At 33.9% G+C, this 21,350-nt stretch overlaps 1 protein-coding gene across 1 annotated transcript in view; it reads left to right on the top strand.

Annotated features, from left to right (window-relative positions):
- Positions 1 to 21,350, top strand: part of LOC127704566 (uncharacterized) — a 28,533-nt gene that overhangs the window by 3,022 nt on the left and 4,161 nt on the right. The window contains exons 2-8 of the mRNA XM_052208711.1: positions 116 to 323; positions 9,678 to 9,964; positions 12,049 to 12,186; positions 12,745 to 12,942; positions 13,609 to 13,724; positions 18,356 to 18,804; positions 19,600 to 20,290. Of these exons, the coding sequence (XP_052064671.1) occupies positions 116 to 323; positions 9,678 to 9,964; positions 12,049 to 12,186; positions 12,745 to 12,942; positions 13,609 to 13,724; positions 18,356 to 18,804; positions 19,600 to 20,290 (2,087 nt within the window). The remainder of the gene's footprint in view (positions 1 to 115; positions 324 to 9,677; positions 9,965 to 12,048; positions 12,187 to 12,744; positions 12,943 to 13,608; positions 13,725 to 18,355; positions 18,805 to 19,599; positions 20,291 to 21,350) is intronic.

Raw genomic sequence — 21,350 nt, 5'->3', positions numbered from 1 at the left:
ACCCAACTTTGTCAGGTCAAACTATAGCATTTTTTCAGTATACATATATCAATATATATTTAATAAGTTTGCATCATTTTCATCGTAAAACATATTCATTTAATTATCTTTTCAGGGAGGAATAGTTTTACATCAAGAATTGCTATACCACAGAGGAAACACAGAGAAATTGATAAAACTGTATGACAAAGTCTCAAACTTTTATAAAGACCTGCCAGTCAACTTTCAACAAGATTTGAATAGTATCTTTCCAGACATTGAAAAGACTTCTCTTTCCAAGCGATCCGAGTTGTTATCACCTGAATGTAACATTCTTGTTGCAGGTATATATTATTTTTTCGCATCTTAATATGATTTTAGAAAAACATCTTAGAACTGAATCATCGTTGTATATCATATATATATATAAGTTTTTAGTGGTTATAGATGTATTCATACATTCTTTGTACTATCCACCTTAAAACGATTAAAACTCATTAGTCTGCATGCACTTCAGCTACGTCATTTTTAATTGCAAGGAAATGAAATAGGTCGTCAATAAAACATTTAAAAATGTACACCTCATTGCACAATATGTACACATGCTAAGACATATTATAGTCATACTTCAATACAATTCATTCTTCAAACGAGACATAATGTACTTAACAAAATCAGTTGACGAAAAAAGGAATTACCCAAGTAATTATAATTAGACCCTTAAGCAGATATCAAAACTTTAACTTAAGATTAATGCTTGAATAAATACCAAAGAGATATAAAATGAACAACTATTTTAGTTCACAAAATAAAGGCATCGGCTCACAAATTTATCAAACATTATCATAAATCAAGATGAAACATAAGCATGATCATGAATCACATATGATCAAAATTAACACATTAGCGTGGATCACTGTTGATCAGTTATAACATATTAGAATGGATCACGATTGATCAATTAAAACATTAGCATGGATCACGATTAATCAATTATAACATTAGCATGGATCAAGAATGATCAATTAGAACCATCTATACAAAACTTTATCAGTACTGTCCATTTATGAATACTGACATTGGCTTTAATAATACTGGGAACAGAAGCTCAGTAACGGATATTATAGTCCATTATGTGAATATGGTGCAAGATTATTGGCGATGTGTCGCTTTCCCGCCGATCTGCTTAAGATGGTCCTTCAAAACATTATTTGAATTCTAAGAGAATGAAAATGTTCATTGATCCTACGCTTCTGTGTCAAAGTATTTCAACGATTTAGTCCATTATTAAAGGTGTAACGTCACAGTACCCAAATTGCACCGAGTACCCAAATTACACCGTTTCAACAAAAATAGGCGAGGAAATCTTACAATTTTCTCTGAGACTAAACAATTTGTATTTTTATGATTTGACATTGTACACGTCTTTCAACATAGGTAAATATATTTAAATATACACAAAACGTTCACAGTATATCAACAGATGAAGCATTCACTGGGAAAGGTAAAATCTACGGATCCGTCGCCATGCGACGTTCACAAAAAGGTCATCTTTTAAAAATGAGCAAATAAAATATGTTACAAGCATCCATTTCTAAAAAAATGAATAGTAAGCATGGTCTAATGTCAAATTGTTTTAAATATTTGAAGAAAAAAAAACAAAACATCTGTTTACTCGATTTTTAAAGATGTGAATTTAAGCATGGATGCAATTTGGGTACACCTCACAACAAAATCATGGATCGTTAGGAGGTCGGTTCAAACCCATTTTTCTATGATTCAATATGGATTCAAAATTAAATTGGTGTAACTATATAGTAAATAAGAATACGTATACGAAATAAACACAGAATGGAAACTTTTGTCTGGATCATAAAACAACGTAGGTGAAAAAACTGTCAAAATAGGTGCAATTTGGGTACCCTCACGTTAGAGAGTTCAATTATAGAATAACGATCAAAATTTAAACGGAATATTACTAACTAAGTCTCTTCTTGAGTCATCTTGGAATTTCTACACTCTTGGTGAGCCATGACGAATCATCATACAACATTGGGTACATAGAAATAATATACTGTCCATAAAAAACCTGAAAAATAAATCAAAACAGCAGCAGTATATCGACAAAATACACACATTTTCAAATCAAGAGGTGGGAGGGTGGGTTTTTCTCACATTACATAGAAATATTTATACAAAACTTCGAACTTTTCTCTGTCGAAAAAATGTCTGCTTATTCTTCTTCAAATCTCTGAACGCTGATGCAAACGATATACTGACGTCACAAACGTTATTGGTTCACTGGGCCACATGACCCTTTTCCGAGAAGCGAAGTTTGATTTTCAGAAAATCGCAGACCTACATATATAGAAACTGTATCAAGAAAGGTAACTCGAATACCAACTGAGACTGCAAGTTCACAAAGTTAAAGCAAGCTATCCCCTATTAGTAAAGGTTGAATTAACTTAAGATTCATGCTTGAATAAATACCAAAGAGATATAAAATGAACCATTATTTTAATTGACCAAAAAAGCCCACGGCTCACAAAAGAGGGGCGAAAGATACCAGAGGGACATTCAAACATTCAAACTCATAAATCGAAAAGAAACTGACAAGGCTATGGCTAAAAAAGAAAAAGACAAACAGACAAACAATAGTACATAAAACACAACATAGAAAACTAAAGAAAAAGCAACACGAACCCCACTATAAACTGGGGGTGATCACATGTGGCACCCTTCGTGTTGCTCATGTTAGTACAAACCCGGTAAATAGTCTAATTCGGTAGGTGACATTCGTGAAAAGGGAACGGGATTGTAGTTACGACATTAGGAACATATCCGCTATCATCTGTGAAACGGATATTCCATAACGGTCAAACAGCTCGTGATGGCGTCCGTAAAATTAACGAAGGGATGATTTCAACTTCACCATTTGGAACTCATGGTTTAATAGCTTCCTTTTGAGCAGCAACCCTCTATCAAGGAAATCATGATAGGAAATACAAGCCCGGGAATATCGTATCACTTGGGAGATATATACTCCGTATGCAGGCGCACCGGGTATGTTGCTACATAGAAATGGAAAGTTCACAATTGGGAAGCTGAAATCATCTCTTTTGTCGTAATGTTTTGTTTTCAACCGACCCTCGTTGTCAATTTCTAGATGTAAGTCAAGATATGAGGCGGACTTAACTGTATCTGTTGTATCCTTTATCACTAGTTCGATGGGATAGATGCGTTCAACATAGTCACCAAATTGTGTATTATTTTGTGAGAGAACATCATCTATATAGCGGAAAGTAAAGATAAAGGATACTGCTAACTTCTTTTCTTTCTTCCTAAGAAGTTCCTGTATGAAGTCAGTCTCATAAGAATAAATAAACAAGTCGGCAAGAAGAGGGGCACAGTTGGTTCCCATGGGAATGCCGATAGTTTGTTGAAAAACACGTCCTCCAAATGTAACAAATATGTTGCCAATCAAGAAATCAAGCATCTTGATAATGTCAGTTGCAGAGAATTTTTGTTTGAAACAGAGTGATGTTTTACAAAGTAGGATTTATCCCTCCTTAAGACAAGATACTTGTATCTACGTTGGCCATTCTTTTTTTATAAAACAAAGCAATACCAACTCTTTCAATTTGTCTTTTAGTTTGGAATGGGGAATACTTGTGTAAAGTGTAGAAAAGTCAAATGTTTTAATACTGTTGCAAGATGAAAGAGTCTTAGATTGTATGTACTCTAAAAGATCTTTGGAATTTTTCAGTATCCACATCTGATTCACGCCACCTCTAGAATAGGCAGTTTCACAATAATTTTGAAGCCCGGCTTTGATTACTGATAAAATTGATGTTAATAATTAAGAAAGAGGTTTCGTGGAGCACTTGGAAGACCCAGCAATATACCGTTGTTTGTAAGGACACTTATGTAGTTTAGGTATCCAATACAGTGATGAAAGATCCAGTTCTTCATCTTTGGTTGAAATTCCAAAGGAACATAGAATAGACCTATGATTATACAGGATTTCCTCTTTAGTAAGTGTCGTGGGGGTATATGTTGGGTTTCCAAGTGAATTGTCAATACCTAATTCATTTATCAAGCAGTTTATGTAATGTGATTTACACACAAAAACGGTGTTGTTTGGGGGCTTTATCTGCGGGGACAACAACATATTTGTCATGGAGGTAGGACAAGTGTTTTGCAACATTTGGGTCTTTAAAGATTGACGTAGCATGGGTATTGATAGACCCATTCAGTTTCTTAATTCTGATTTGTATCAACGACCTCACAGCCTTAATCTATTCGGAAAGAGTGTCTACGTCTTCTTTCTCGCCTTTAACCGATTGCCTGGCATAATCCTCGACTGAATCCATCAGTATTTTGAAGTTGTGTTTCCAATTGATGGATTTAGGCTTACGATACAAATTTATCAAACATTATCATAAATCAAGATGACACATTAGCATGATCATGAATCACGAAGAACACATTAGCGTGGATCACTGTCAATCAGTTACAACATTAGAATGGATCACGATTGATCAATTAAAACATTAGCATGGATCACGATTAATCAATTATAACATTAGCATGGATCACAATTTATCAATTATAAATTAAGCATGGACCAAGAATGATCAATTAGAACCATTTGTACAAAAAGAGCACTTTATCATTACTGTCCATTTATGAATACTGACATTGACTTTAAGAATACTGGCCCTGGGAACAGAAGCCCAGTAACAGATATTATAGTCCATTATGTGAACATGGTGCAAGATTGGCGTCGTGTCGCTTTCCTGCCACATGGTCACATGTTAAACATGCGCACACCGCCATGAAATCAAAAGAAACGACACAACAAGCCGTGGCTTTTTTACTTTTTGTGAATACATAATTATATCAATCCCTTATCAGGCAAAGCCTTTGAATAAACGAACATCATCACACACTATTGCAAGTGCACGACTAGAACTAACAAAACATTATTGCATTTGTAACCGCACAGTTTGTACACCAAAGTATTACATGTGCATTTTCTTTCATTAGTAACGCTTAAACAACTTCCTGGAGAAAACATTGAATTCTCTACAAAAATAGTGTATTCCCTATGTTTGAAAGAGGGACACCGTCCTTGCGGAATAGTCCTTTCTCATTCCACCTTATTTCAGTATATTTTATATATCCTCTACCAGACTTGAGACATAACCAACCAGCAAAATTTTTAATCCTTACAGCAGCCCGGTTCAGAGACTTAATGTTTTGGCCATTCCGCCAAAAAAGCCTCTGTTGTATCTGGGACCAAATAAGTTTAGTTTTAGGTTGCAATTCTGAAACCTTATACAGTTATCCCTTAATTTGACATCTAAAATTATGTAACTTGCAGGAGTATATGTTGTTGCCCCCACAATGTACAATTAAAAAATCTGGTTCCTGTTCAAATTTTAAAAAATATTTTATCCTTGGTACTAATTCGTCCCAATTCATGCCCCTCTTTACCTTGCCACCAAATAGTACAATTTTTCCGCTTCAAACCCAAATGGATGCCGTCATAAGTGGTACGGGCATGGGTAAATGCATGTTTTACAATGGACGAGCCAATTATCAAAACCGATTTTTTTCTCATATCTCTCAAGCATACTTATTAAAACACAATTACTTTTTTTTAATAACACATGTACAAACTATTTACATTGATAAACAATAATTTCTTTGCTTAGTCCATGACCACATCAAACTAAAAGTATTCCAATCTAATGTATGACCTATATGCAACAGATTTCCATCGTCCCAGTTTCGTAATTTCCTTATTAGAAATTCCCTTAGCTGAGGCTTCTGAAGCTGCACCAATTCTGAATGAATGGGACTTGTAGCTACTTGAATCAATACCTATTACATTTAATGCCTTGGTCAATATACAGAAGAACTGATAACGAGACACATATTTTCCACTAAATTGACTAAGTAGAGGACCATTTTTATTTGGTCTTACTGTTAGGTATCTTTTTAATAGCTGTGTTGGACAAATTGGAGTGTCTGTCTTCCTTATATCAATAGAAATACCTTTACCAGTTTGATCCCCCTTAGAGTGCGTTATGTGAAGCCTTATGAGCCCCACTTTTGCTCCGCATAAAATTTGTGTACCATGTACTGATATTATATTTTGCACTTTGCCTAATTTTGTGTAAACCAATTCTCCAACTCTAAGAAAGCCATGAAAGGCGACTGAAAAAGCTGCCGCAAAAAGTAAAGATTCATATGCAGAATAATAGATGGCAACTTTTCAATTATCCTAGCCAAGAGTTCCATTGTAATTGGAAGCCTCTTATCTTTCGAGAAGTTAAAGCGTTTCAATTCCTCTAACATTTTACGTATAATAAAATTTTATGAATAGTCCATAAATTGAGACTGTAAAACCTTGCAACGAAAACCAATAGCAGTCACGTAACAACTGACAGTTTTATGTGCCCTCCCTTTCAGTGATAAATATGCAATAAAAAGTACAATATGCGAGGGGGGAGGCGGCCAAACGCACTCTAAATCAAAATCTTTACGGAATATCTCGAAACTTCGCAACCCCGTTCTATATGTATCCTTCGTGTTCGAAGCTAGTAAAGCATCTACTGGACGATCAATTTCAGATCGGAAATCAGCTGCAGAAAAGTTTCTGGAATTGGTGTTGCTTCTGTCTCTGCTTCTGGTGATACCATGCGGAATCTGTGCCACTGTTTTTGTGAAATAGCATCAGGAATGAAGTTCGAACCTTCTATATGTACTGCTTTAAATTGCATATTATATCGCATTGTGTGTGATACAAAAGGCCGAACCAACTCAATCACTCGTCTCGATTTTGAGGATTTCATGTTCAAAATACTCACAAGCGCCTTATTATCTGTATGAAAAAGTATTCGTTTGTTATGCAAATCCTCTTTAAACCATAAGATTGAGAGCACAATAGGCACCAACTCTAAGAGAGTTATGTCAGCCAAATCATGGTTTTCCCAACTAGAAGGCCTTTGAAAATAAGCCCATCGACCTGAAAAGTAAATCCCAAAACCTAAATCTGGGTTACCAGCGCTGTCTGCAAACAAATGTATTTCACAAGTTGAAAGCCGTTCACTCTCATCAAAAGCCAAAGTACCATTGAAATTCTTGAGAAATGTAAGCCAAGTTTTTATATCCTTTTTCATACCTAGTGTCACCCTGATAAAATGATTTAACCTTTGTATCCCACACATCGCATCACAAAACCTCCTGTTGAATGCTTGAACTGACGGAATTGCTTTGGCACAAAAATTCAGAGAGCCTTCTAGAGATTGAAGATCTTTTAGAGTGATTTTTCTCTTCTTTATAATCAATTCCAATTTTCCTTAACTACTGTTAATTTGTCTTGTGATATTCGAATAACCATCTCCAAAGTATCTATTTCTAAACCCAGAAAAGTCATAATACACTAAGGACCTAAAGTTTTATCCTCCGCTAAGGGAACTCAAATACCACTGCAAATAAGCCTAAAATTGTTCATGAGATGCAAGCATTCCCCAGACCTAGCTTCTCCAGCAAGTAGGAAATAATACTCTATCTATGCTTTGCACGATTGGAACCGGACCAACCACTCCAAAAAGCATGCACATTTTTCGAACAGGGCGCACGCCGCCGAACAACCCATCGGGAGCGCTTTCTGGAAATAAAAGTGGTCTTGGAAGCGAAAACCAAATAAAACAAATTCATCAGGGTGCAATATTAATAATCTAAATGCCGGGACTATATCCTTTCGTGCCAGTTCTGCCCCCTTTCCTAGTTTACTAATAGTACCAAGAACTTTATCCAAGGATATGTATTGCACAGTTGCTAGTTGGGGGTCAATAAAGCTATTAATACTACTTCCAAATAGATAACTCAAATGTTGAATCATACGCCAGCCGTGAGTTTCAGAGCCTGGGGAGGCTTTTTAGCTACAAGCACTATCGGTGATAAGCGGAGATTAGAAAAAGGTTTGTTTTTGAAGGGACCCGCTATTTGCCCAGCCTGAATCTCTTTAATTTTTTTTTCTTCTAATTCAGAAATCAAGTTTGAACAATTAAAAGATTGAAGCGGACCCATGTAGTTTACTTTAAATCCATTTGTAAATCCATCTAACAATATATGTGCATCAATTTTATTCGGTTAACTTTTTAAACTATGTCTTAATCTCTCAACTTTAATTGGTGTCTTCCCTAAATCCATTAGCCTATATGCTTCCGGGGACTGACGATGCTGACTTGGAGTTAAATCTATATCCATTGTTTTTAAAGCTCTTTTCCCTCCGAAAGTCACTCCGAAATGTTTCACAAGGCTTTCTTTTCTCATTCTGAGAGTTTTGTGTAGGTTTTATATTCCCAACAACTTTTCATGGGATTGAGCAGGGCGTAGGTGTCCTCTGGATAGCCTCAATTGCTTTAGCTATTTGGTCCTTCAATTCAGGAACGATGCGTTGGGTGACAATATTTACCACCTGCTCCAACTCTGGACTCAGACTGCTCAAACCAGGCACATTCTTTATGCGCCTGTCCCAAGAATGTAGTCCAGCGCATGTTGGTCGTTAGCGTTTGCAATAATTGTTTTTCTTTTTATTAAGGTAGATTATAATCCATAGAATTTTTTAATAATTTGCCAAAATGTAGTTTATATCATGCTTTTTAAAAAAAAATAATAAAAAGAATGAGTCACCGGCCTTATTTTTACGCTACAGGTTGTGCAAAATTGACAGATTTTGTATAGATTATGCATGGAAAACCCAATTTTCTACCATAAAATGAAAACTACACCATAGAATTTTGAGATAAAATATGAGAAGATAGCTCTAATAGTATGCTTTCAGATAAGAAAAAGAAAAAATGGGGTCACCGGACCCGTTTTCTTGCTACATAATAAAATAGATAAATTCTTAACACATTCTATTGTAAAAGTAACTTAATGTGAATTATCTGCCCTTACATTTGAGTTGCCTCCCCTTATGTGACAAAGTTGGAAAATATAGAATCAAACAAAAGTATTCTGTTTTTTAGTAAAATACAACCATAAATATGATAAAATATGTCATTTTCTATATTGAAATGAAAATTCTTACACATGAATTACCTACTACTCTCAAAATTTGCACCTTTTATTATAGATCTAGACCGATTGTTTTCTGGTATTTCACAATCCAATATGGAGGAAGACACCCTATCTACCTTAATAGCTTAGCTTATAACAACCGATTTGTTTTCGTTGTTGACCTGTATACGTAGTTGTTTACATCCTAGTAGTACTTTGTTCTCTTAGTTGATAATTGCCTCATTTGCAATTGTGGCCTTTCTTATTTTTACTGTACACCTTAGGTCTACGTAGTATCATTGGTGAGATTAGAAACAACGGAATTAGTTCGTGTCATAGTATCTAGAGACCTATTGTCAGCTAGTCTTAAACATACTTTGACAATTTTTTTGTAGAAAAGAGAAAAAGACAAACTTACTGACAACAATATCTTTTTTGTAGTAAATGCCTCATTACCATGTGATAATTTATTTCGATCATTTTTTTTTCTGCGCTTCGAAGCTGCCCTCCGTGTCACACATAGTGAACAACCCAACCCGTATGTGGCGTTCTAACGGTAGGAAAGGCAAGGGTTCCTGCTTCCTTGCTAAATTCCGTTAATTCTGAGACATCATTTTTAGGTGAAGCAACATCAGGAAAAAGCAGTCTTATAAACTTATTGCTTGAAGCAGACATTCTTCCTACAAGTGGAATTAAATGTACACAGACTGTTTGCGAAATTCGAAAGAGCAAAGATGGTCGTAAGAAAGCAATTTGCTTTGAAGCTAAAGGCGGAAAGGAAGTGAAAATAGATTTGAGTACAATGGATGGACAAGAAAAATTAAAGAAAAACATTACTATTGAAGACAATAATGGTGACAATCCATACGATAGAATTGAAATATATTGGCCAACTGATGTTATTGAGGTATGTTATACTATTAGAGAGGAACAGTTGGAATAATAATACGATGTGGTAATAAGATTTCATGTTTGTGGGAAATGATTTGTTTTACATGCTTTATGTAAATGGAGAAACTGTATAGAAAAGTATGCTACGAACAACATTAGAAATATTTTTATGAGGTTACGTTCTCAACATCTAAATGAGTCAATTTCCAAAAGAAAACCAAAATGATAATAAACGTGTAAAAATGGTGATTGCATTGTATATAACAGCCAGCAGAAAGTAGCCAACCTATAATCAATAAACGTTACTGAATGTGACCCTATTTCAGGAATAAAAATTAATAAAATTTAAAACGAAATGTTGTAAGATGATCATGTTTGACACGGTCATTCACTTTATTTAAGTAAATTACAAATGGTCTTTTTATAATTAAGATGAAATGTTTATTTTGATAAACATAACTCGTTTGTATAGTTATGTACAGTTCTTTATGGAGTAACCTTCGCAGGTGCATGAATGAAGGACACTTTAAACTGACAACGGTTCGAGGTGGGGTAGTTTTTTACGAATAGACCTAAAAGGGCTTGATAAGGGATTTTGAGGGCGGCCAAATCAGAAAATCGCTACGGACTCAGAATCCCGAAAGGGATTAGACATTGAAATTTTAAACAAGTTGAAAACCAATAGTTTCTTCATAAAACTAATCCGTAAATATCAATGGTAGTGCATCAAATCTCGGTAAGTGATGTTGCAGTAGTTTTAATTTTGTCCATAAATATCAATTAGTAGTGTCCTGAGGGCGGCCAAATTAGAAAATTGTCCGGACAAAGACTCTCAAAAGTATTCAGTAGCGGATCCAAATTTCTCAAAAACAGTGGAAGAGGGCATCGAAGATTTCCCATTTTAGTCGGTATTGTTTATATATGATTTACTTACATAAAATTTGCTACGTAAAGGAGACGGTCCTTACATCCTCACTCATGGATGTTCCTAAGAATATTGAAAAGAACTAGACACAATTGCTTCACATTTTGTCATGTTGGACCTTAATAATGGATATGGGTTTTGATCATTGTCGTACAGTGTCCATAGTTAACATTCTCGTTATTTTAGTCTGTAATTGTATGAATTTCAAGATTATATATTCGTTACAAAAATACGTCACTGTTTGTGATGTCCTGTTCTGTCGTTAATAGAAGATGTTCGTTGTTATTCTGCGGTTTACATGTTGTACCGGCTATTATATTATTTATTTGTGCGTTTATCTGTGCTGAGTGTTCTTGCGTTTGTTTGTGCTGTATTTCTGTCACGTAGTGTTGTCATATTAGCGATATTTTTTAACATTGCCATATAAGCGGGAGGTTTGGCTAGCCATAAAACCAGGTTCAACTTACCATTTTTTTTCTTAAAATGTCCTGTACCAAGTCAGGAATATAGCAGTTGTTTTAAAATAGCTCGTTTCTATGTATGTTGGTGTTTGTTTTTGTTGCACTTCAGTGTTTCTGTTGTTCCGTTGTTTTCCTCTTACAGTTGATGTGTTTCCCTCGGGTTTAGTTTGTAACCCGGATTTGTTTTCTCTCAATCGATTATGACTTTTGAACAGCGGTATACTACTGTTGCCTTTATTGATAGTTGTCTCTTTGGCATTCATACCACATCTCTTTGTTTTTAAACTGTAACCATCTACCTTCAAAAAATGTATCCATCCTTCCTGATGCCGAACGATTGTCATACATGACTATCCACATTAAATCTGAATGACAGCACACACATGAAATATCGGTATTGTGTTGTTAAGAAGGACAACAACAGAATAAAGAAAATGACAAATAATCGCCAAAAATATAGTGAAGATTCCAAGTAGTAAATAATATATAATAAAAGACGCAAAAAAACCTGCTTGAATTATATAGGAAAAACAAAACATGACATGATAGTTGAAACTATAGTCACAAAAGATTATCCCTCTTGCAAACACAGCGGTAGATTTTCATTGTTCGGCACGTTTTCCAGAAGGACGCTACTGATTGTAATTTAATGTGAAATCATTCTGGCAAAAAGTAATTAATTTGTGTATAATTGGGTAGAATTTTTTCTTTCAGGAAGGTCTTGTTATAATAGATACACCTGGTTTTGGTGAAATCCAGATGCATAAATCTCTTCAAAAGTACCTGTCAAAGTCATGTGGTTTCATTTATGTCGTTAATACTTCTAATGCAGGCGGCGTTCAGAAAGGACGGGTAAGAAAACTCACCAAAGATACAAGGCTTATAATTGTGTACGCCAGACGCGTGTTTCGTTTCGTCTACAAATGACTCATCAATGACGCTCGATTAAAAAAAGTTGAAAAGCCAAATAAAGTATGAAATTGAGGACCTAAAAAGTAAAATAACAAAAATACAAAACTCCAAGGAAAATTCAAAACGGAAAGTCAATTATCAAATGGCAAAAACAAAAGCTCAAACACATCAAACGAATGGATAACAACTGTCATATTCCTGACTTGGCACAGACATTTCCTTATGTAGAAAATGGTGGATTAAACCTGGCTGTTACCTGGCTTTATAGCTAGCTAAACCTCCTAATATTTCGAAAGGTTTTGCTAAATACAGCTTAGGTAACGTTTGCCTGGGTGAAAAAATTCTTAGTATTTCGAAAAATCAAAGTTTTGTAAACAGTTAATTTAAAAAAAATGTAAAATCAAACCTTGTGGATGCCTTAATGAAAAAAGAAAAAAAATATGTTATATACACTTACTTGAACTGTGTTTAGACAAAAATGTATTTTGTGTATTTTAGCTGAAAGATTTTCTGCGAAATGTAGTAAATACTTTAGACGAAGAATTTAGCCCATCTTCAACTTTGTTTGTATGTAATAAATGGGATGTTGTACCAATTAAGGACCGAGAAGAAATAAGACGAGGAATTGTGTACCGACTAGAACAAATTTTTCAGGGACTTCGAGTGGAACAAATATTCTACTTTTCAACTACAGAGGTATATATTAAACATTCCTATATAGGTACATTTGGTTGATGAAACACATTTCGTTCTACGCTCTATATTTATAAATGAGTTGGGAGGGGAAAAACTAGGAAAAAGATTAAACAATGAGCCAATTTTTGTTTTGTTGTCTCTAAATATGCAATTTAAAAATGATATCATATGTATTTTAAAATGAGTAGGGTGCTTTACTCTTGTCACTCTCATCTGTGATGTCACTGTCACGATATAATCGTGTCAGACTTGATATATTTGACCTTCACTGAACATACAGTTTCTCCTAAGAGATGCTTTGAAATAATTTCATAATTAGTATTGAGCTTGATGATTATACATAAGTATTTCAGTACTCATGTACAACAATCATTACTGTGTGCAAATGTTTTTTTGAAAGAATTGCTAGTATTAATTCTGTAGCTCGATAATATTGAATGAGAGCGATTTTTAAAATCTTCTTTGACGATAGTTTCAATAATTCTATAAAAGGGACAGATTGACTAAATCAATAGCAGTATGCTAAGCAATCCTATATTTTTTATTTTCTAATTAATTTATAGGTACTGTAAAAAGCAAACTAGGTTTTCCTTTCAAATATTCTGCATTGAAAATTATATTAATGTCTTTTCTAGATGGTATTACAATTACTTTTCTTCCATACAGGCAAAACGGGCCATGGAATACGGAGCCATTGATTCCGTTCATAAAGATTTTATTTCAAAAGGATTACAGAATTTGTTCCCTGCAAGTTTACGCCAACAACTCAATTCACATTATTGGTAATGCATATATTATACTATGATATTATTTTAACGACATAATTTTCTAATTAGTACAAGTTCCTTTGTAATAGGAGGGATAAAAATCAGAATTAAAAACATGCAACTATTATGAAAATTAAAAAGTTATTTAGTTTTGGTAAACAAAGTCGACAAGGACTTTTTATGATAGATACTCCTGGTTTTAATGAAATCCAGATGCATAAATGTCTTCAAACAACGTACTTTGTCATGCAATCATAAAAATAATCTTTTTAGTAACCCCTTTTTTATTTACCATATCACATATTGCATGTTTTTTTTTTGTATTGCTTGTTCTGACAGTTTTTCCTGAAATATGACATTTTAAGACATTATTATTTTTACACATCGATTTATACACTTTCTGCAAGTTTAAAATATTACTGGGCAAAAGAGAAGGGATACGGTTTTGTTAGTTATCAATAATTATCAATTAAACGGAATACATCAGGTTGAGTGTGGATGAATATTTTCAGATTATATACTAGTATAGGTCATACACAATTTATATCTTTGCATCTAAAAAAAAGGTATGAAAAATTATGACATCCAATTTTGCTAATATGATTCCCATCTGGCGCAGTACAATTAGTACCATAAATGTTGTGTCTATAAAGGGTTAATACTCAACTGACATTTATCTCTGCTGTGAACTGTTAGTTCCGGAGGGCATTATCAGACTAGTTGCTACAACTTCGGTACTGGAATAAAAATACAGGAATTATTTTATGTTGATTTGCTGTTTTAAATTTAGGACATTATTTTATTAATATATTAAAATTTTTAAATTAAGGAAATTAGTTAAAATGAATTAATGTATTTCTCGCATGTACATCTCTGATTCCTTGTCCGGATTTTGACTAACTTTCGGTCTTTTTTTGGTTGTATCAGCTCTTTAATAGTTATATACGTTTTTGGATCTTAAAAATAGTTTGGCATCGAGCATCACCGAAGAGACTTTAATGTCGCAATGCGCATCTGGTGCTGTAGAATTGGTACCGTAAATGTTACTTTAAGGATGGATGAATTTAATTTCCAAAATGCATTTGTAGATAAAGGCAAAAAGGTTTTTTTGGTAAAAATACACATTTACAATTGGTTACGCCAGACGCCCTTTTCGTCTACACAAGACTCTTCATTGGCGTAAGGGTATATATGATAGAGCAAGAACAAACTGCCCAATCTAAAATATATCTAGCTGGTTATGTGGAAGAGTAGTTTCAAGGTGGAATCTTAACTATCAAAGAGTTGACTAAATGATCAATTGAGTTTATCTAAGGTTTAACCAGAATTTTGCCACACGTAATTGTGTGTTGGTCGACCTTATTGCAATATTGAGTTGTATAGTTTTATAGTAATAAGCACACCTGCTAAAAAGAAATAAACCAACGGCCAAATGTACGCTATAATTAAACAATTAAAGTGTGCCAACAACCACTGGATTACAGGTCAAAGGCTTTGGACAGGCATATAAAAAGTTAAACAAGTTTGTGAGCATTATTTAAAAAAAACTCATCAAAGATACCAGGCTTATGTTCTTAATTCATAATGTTCAAACGAGCATAACATATTTTTGTGCTTAACTTCCTGTAATTTTCTTGTACAACTCTACCCCTCATTTCTGCTCTAGACTGACTCCTATTTTATATATATATATATATAAATAAGACAAGACTATTTCTGATACTAACAGGCACGGTGACTATTTCGATTTATTCAACATAATCAACATAATCAACTCTCTATGAATGTATTTTCATCAAACAATAATGTCCTAAACACCGCTGCTAAAACACTTCACCGTGTCAAATCTATAAAATAAACATTACAAATCAGTATACTAAAAATACACATTCATTTACATTTACTGCACATGTCTATATTTATTTAACAATATAAAAAAAATTGTCTGCAAGTCGAGTGGTCACCGCCCAGCCTTCGACAAACTTAAATCCGTTTTCAATCTATTAAATACCCTACTAATTTGCATAACAAGTTTATTCTCATGTTAAACAAGTGACTAGAATATATAAGGAAATTCCTACGCATACCGCATATGAATTTATTTATGTTCTGAATTCACGATGTTCAAACGAACATAACATATTTATGTGCTAAACTTGCTGTAATTTTCTTGTACAACTCTACCATTCATTTCTGCTCTAGACTGATTCATATTTTATATATGTATATAAATAAGACAAGACTTTTTCTGATACTAACAGACACTGTGACTATTTCGACGTACAAAAATGCAGAACATGTAATTTTTATAAACCTAAATTTTTAGAGACGAATAACCGTTTCTCTAAATGTTTTGGATTCCAAAGTCAGGGGCCTGTAGTTCAGTAGTTGTCGTTGGTTCATGTCTGTCATATTTGTTTTTCGTAAATTGGTTTGTTATAAATAAGCCAGTTAGTTTTCTCAATTGAATTGTTTCATATTTTTCAGGTCGGGGCCTTTTATAGCCGACCATACGGTATGGGTTTTTTTCATTGTTGAAGGCCGTACGGTTGCCTATAATTGCTTCAATTAAATCATTCTTTCTTCTCTCTGGTATATTGAGATCACATATGTCTAGATTCCAGACAAAACCTAATTGTATAACCACTCTAATTTTTGTGCTGGTGTCCAGTGACATTTATCTCTGTTTAATACAAAAACCGATGCTATAAGATCTGACTTTATTTATTACATGTGTTTTCCTTCTCAGCTAAACCAAACCCGTCATCTAAATAAACGGCGGCTCTGATTCCTTTCTTTCGGCAATGTTTAACCAAAGGTCGAACAACTTTAGTAAAGATATATCCACTAGATTTCAAATCAAAAGGAAGTACATAAAATACAAAAACACTTTGTTACACATCCGAATTTCCAGGAGAAACTTAAGCATTTTTGATGCTCATAAAATATACTAAGATGATGGTACCCTGATTTCATATCAAAAAACAAAACCGAAACAATTAGAAAATAAATACTGTTTAACTACTTTCCAATCTTAGTTAATTCTAAATTTAAGACACGTGAACAAACAGGTAGTCGAAAACAAGATTAAATCCTGTGTTTATTTTTCGCAGTCGAGATGATCAAAGGATTAACCACATGCGGTCTACTCGATACTTCACGTATCAAGTCACCTTTCATTAAATCTGTAATAGCTGTTGAAAAAAAATCACTGTTATCTAATGCCGATTTATTATTTCGTAAAAATATTTCTTCAGGCTCACGAAGCAACAGAATTTTATAACCGTCTATAATAACATCAAAAATGAAATCTGAAGCATTAATTTGTTTCCAAAAATTAATGTTTTTTTTTTTCAAACGACTTTTAACATAAATATCAAAATTACAATTATCATATTCATAATATGTTCGAGAAATATCTAAATCTTGTACCTTCAAAATGTCACAGTTCTGATCTTTAGCAAGAAGATCCTCTATTAGCTCCTTTCCTTGCCTTTCCCTTTCTGCAGTCTCTTGTCCAATACTTTTGCATGCTATGGTGGTAGCAAACGTCTGAAGTTTTGACGTTGATTTGGTAGTCGAAAGGGCTCAAAGCGAAATGTAGCATCAGAACCACCTGTACCATTATGTGCCATTTGAGTTGCTGAACGATGCTTCTGTCGGACGCTTTCTGCTGCTACGTTCATCTGTTTTCTCTGCTTCGATCTTTTTGACTGCCCTGTTGTCCGCTGCACGTAATGTAAACCAACTTATCTCGCGTTTAGCTCTTTCTAGTCCTATTCGCGGCGATTAAATTTCGCGATTTTCTAATTTACTTGATGTAGTTAGATAAGGAAAGATCCAAGTTTTACATAATTATTCGCGACGATTTATAACCGCGAAAATAAATCGCTCGCGAAAATTAGTTGGTTTACAGTATTTTTTTCTCATCTTCCGAGTCGCTGGTCACTTCATCTGAAAGGAATTCATTAACAATTCTCCAACCGGCCACGGACCTACCTGCAATTCTAATCAATGTATGTCTCTTCTTGAGCTGAGTGAATGAATCTTCTAGTACCCGGACTGCCTTTTGGGTGATTCTTCTCAATGCAGTTAATTGCAGTATTAATACTATCTCGAATATCCCAATTAAGTTCAAATTGTACCTGATTCCTCTTAATTTTAAAGGTGGTATATGCTTTCTTAGCTCTCTTTACTAATGTCTCTGTATTTGCAGAAAAAAATCTTGTCTATGCCGGAAAGTTTGTTATTAAAATAAGTTGTCATCATTGAAAACAAATCTGCACTAGAAACTTCTGGTGACTAGTCTTGTTCTGAATTAGTTTTTCTTATTTGTTGATTCTGCGACAGAACGTAAACCCGAAATTGACTAGTCACGAGCCTCTTTAAATTTGTTTTCGTCAAGGTCTAGTTCTGAATCGGACATCAGACAAATTGTCTGCAAGTCGAGTGGTCACCGCCAAGCCTTCTATAAACTTAAAACACTATTAGATACCCTACTAATTTGCATAACTAGTTTATTCTCTTTTTAAACAAGAGACTAAAATAGATAAGGAAATTCCTACGCATACCGCACATAAATTTATTTATAATTTTGTACGCAAGACTTATTTATTTGATTTCTACAATTTTACTTTTGATTTTAGTTGGTTGTCTCAAATAGTTAAAAGAGCCAATTATACCCTAAAAGTTTCAAAGACAATAGACGCTGTGGACAAACAAGAAATGACTAAACAGATGGGCGAAATCAAACGAAATATGCAAGCTTTAGAGGAAAAATCAAGACAAACCATTGACGATCTGAGAAAGGAACTGCAGTATGAGATAATTCAGTTGCATAAAACAACAAGTGACGTTTTAACTTCACCGAGCATGAAAAGCACATTGACTGCCTGGAAACAGGAAGATTGTCCACGTCCTGATGGTTATAAGAAGTTAGCTAAGGAAGCAGCTGACAAAATAGCAAGTAAAGTTTCAGCAGAGCTTAATAAATGGGAAAAGGAACAACGAGTTGTCCACTCACTCAAAGAAAAATTGATAAAGAAATTTAAACGAGATTGCGACCTTCTAGAGGACCAAATTGAAGCTATAGAAGGTACAATCTCTGGCAAAAACCTGACATATCTTTGCTAGTTTTTTTTTTCTAAAGAAAAACAAAGCTTTCTATTATACATTTTCAAACAGAGAATAATTATTTAGACTACCCATTCATAATTCGTTTGACAAAAGATTGTCTGACAGGTAGGAAAAGAGAAAAAGTTGGAAAATTAGAACAATGAAATCACCACAATCTCAAAAGATTGATGATCTGGGTTATCAGTCTTTATTTAACTGAGTCATAAACGAGTATTTGTAAAATGAGGATTAATTGAAGACGACATATTATCAACATCTCTAAAATAAATACCAAGATGTTTGAAAACAGTAATAAAACTATTACATAAATCTATAAGCAAAGCAATGCCCCACATGTATTTGTGTCAAGAAAAATTGGATATTCCTTTTTTTTTTTATTGTTTTTGGGTTGCTGTTATTTGCGTATGTGGGTAACTTCAACTTCTTTTAATTCTGAAGATTTCATGGAGGTCATTATAGAAATAAAGCAATTTGGTTTGATTGCCATGGAGACCGCAAAAGGATCAGGATGTGAACAACATGTCACTTTAAGTAAATATTGGTTGAGTAATTAAAATTCTATAATTTACCGTGTATTTCACTGTTTTTAGTAAAATAATGTTTAATTCATTTTGTGACTACATATTTATGGGAAATAACTTCACAAATAGTCATGATAGGTTAATACAGTTTACTTAAAAAAACTAATTTTCATAGCATATTACTTAAAGAAACGACATTTGTATTGCTGTTTTATTATTTTTCTCTTTTAAAGGTACACTTCTTGGAGAACACGATAAAAAAATGATAAAGGACCTTTACAAATCAATAAAGAAGCAAGCACCTGTCAAAAACATATGGCGAAAAGCAAAAAGAGATGATATAGATGACATAAAAGGCTTAGGCGGAGCTGTAGCAGTCGCGAGTGCAGCAATAGCAAGCAACAAACAATTTAGAGAAAAATTTAAAAGTTACAAAAAAGAAAATAGTACAAGGAAAATGGCAGAAGCAACAGATCTGTTTATTGAGTCAATTGTTCATGGAAACGATTTACAAGATAAAATTTCGCACTATCTTAGGAAACTGGTGAAAGGCGTGGATGAGATTGCCAAGAAAATACCTGAATTTCTAAAAGCAGATAGCCAGCTATTAGAAAAACTGACACACAGTGTAAGAAAAGCAGATGATAATTTGCATACAATGTATCCACAGTTTATTTCCTCAGGTCAGACTATTCAAGGTGAATTGGACTTGTTTTTCGTATATCATATCATGGATATGGACTACAGATTAAGTGACGTTGAATGGAACAGAAAAGATCTTTTAGGAAGTGGAAGTTTTGCAGACGTTTACAAAGGTCATCTTAAACTATCCAGCCATACTGAAATCGTTGCACTGAAGTATTGTAAAGATCCACTGTCAGAAAGGGTCGTATCGGACATTTTATTGGAAGATAGAACGTTAAGGTATTCTTGATCGGCAACATGACAAGAAAATATTTGTATAGTCAAAGATTTACTTATCAGTGTTGCTTAAAAGTATACATATTGTGTCCTTTTTAATTTTTTTTATTTCGATTTTGCATTTACTTGCAATTTATTGTTTACTGTATTTGATTCGCGTTGGTGGTCATCTCCAGCGAGAATCGATTAAGAAGTTAGATTTACTCCAAAAGAGGTGGCTTCACTTTTCTTATTGAGAAATTTTTGTTTTTGTGTAGCAGTATTCCACCAGTGCCTACCTATCTCAAAATGATACAACGCTAATATTTTCGATCTTGTATTTTTCTCCATATTTCTATGTTGGTCGTTTGCAGCTAAACATGAAGCTTAAAAACCAAGGGTTATTGTCGAAAAAGCTCAAGTGATAATTTTGAAAGTTTTACGAACCCCATTCTGATTTGGTTAAGAGTAACAGAAAGTGTATGTCAGTGGTGGAAATGTTTTCCATTTATCAAAGCCCCTATCGTTTCTTCTTTTCCTCGATAATGAATTGTTACCAAATGTAATTCGTCACAGGATTTCAACTTGTTATTAGCCATATGACTGGCACCTCTGGTTAAGTACAAATTAAAACACCTCAGCCTGTCCCGGTTTTGCATGGGATTCAAACTTATTTTTTTGTCGTTTTCGCTATGCTATTTTTAATACATTCGACTTCTAGTTTTGTACTGTGTCTCTGTTCTCATTACATTTTTTTCTAATATGTTCTGGCTTGTCTTTTTTTTTATGGTTTTTGTTTTTTTTTTTTTTGATTTGCCAAATGAGTCTTCAAACATATTGTTTCAATTCAAATAATACAAAGTTCTGTTTGTAAAAGGTTAACCATTTGAGAGAAACCTTTTCATCCTGTACAATTTTATTCACCAGAATAGTCGTATGACCTGATATTTAAAAATTGTGTCTTATTCCTTACTGTGAAATTCGGATAGTGCTGCATAAATAGCAGAAGACGCTTATTCTATTGACGGAGACGGTATCGCTCTGTTTGGAGTTCCTGCGATTCCTTAAGTTTTCCTTTTAGTTT

Source organism: Mytilus californianus, unplaced genomic scaffold (genome assembly GCF_021869535.1).
Source record: "Mytilus californianus isolate M0D057914Y unplaced genomic scaffold, xbMytCali1.0.p SCAF_1, whole genome shotgun sequence".
Taxonomy (NCBI): Eukaryota; Metazoa; Mollusca; class Bivalvia; order Mytilida; family Mytilidae; genus Mytilus; species Mytilus californianus.
Note: the sequence above shows the minus strand (reverse complement) of the source record. Positions and strands in the feature narration are given on the sequence as shown.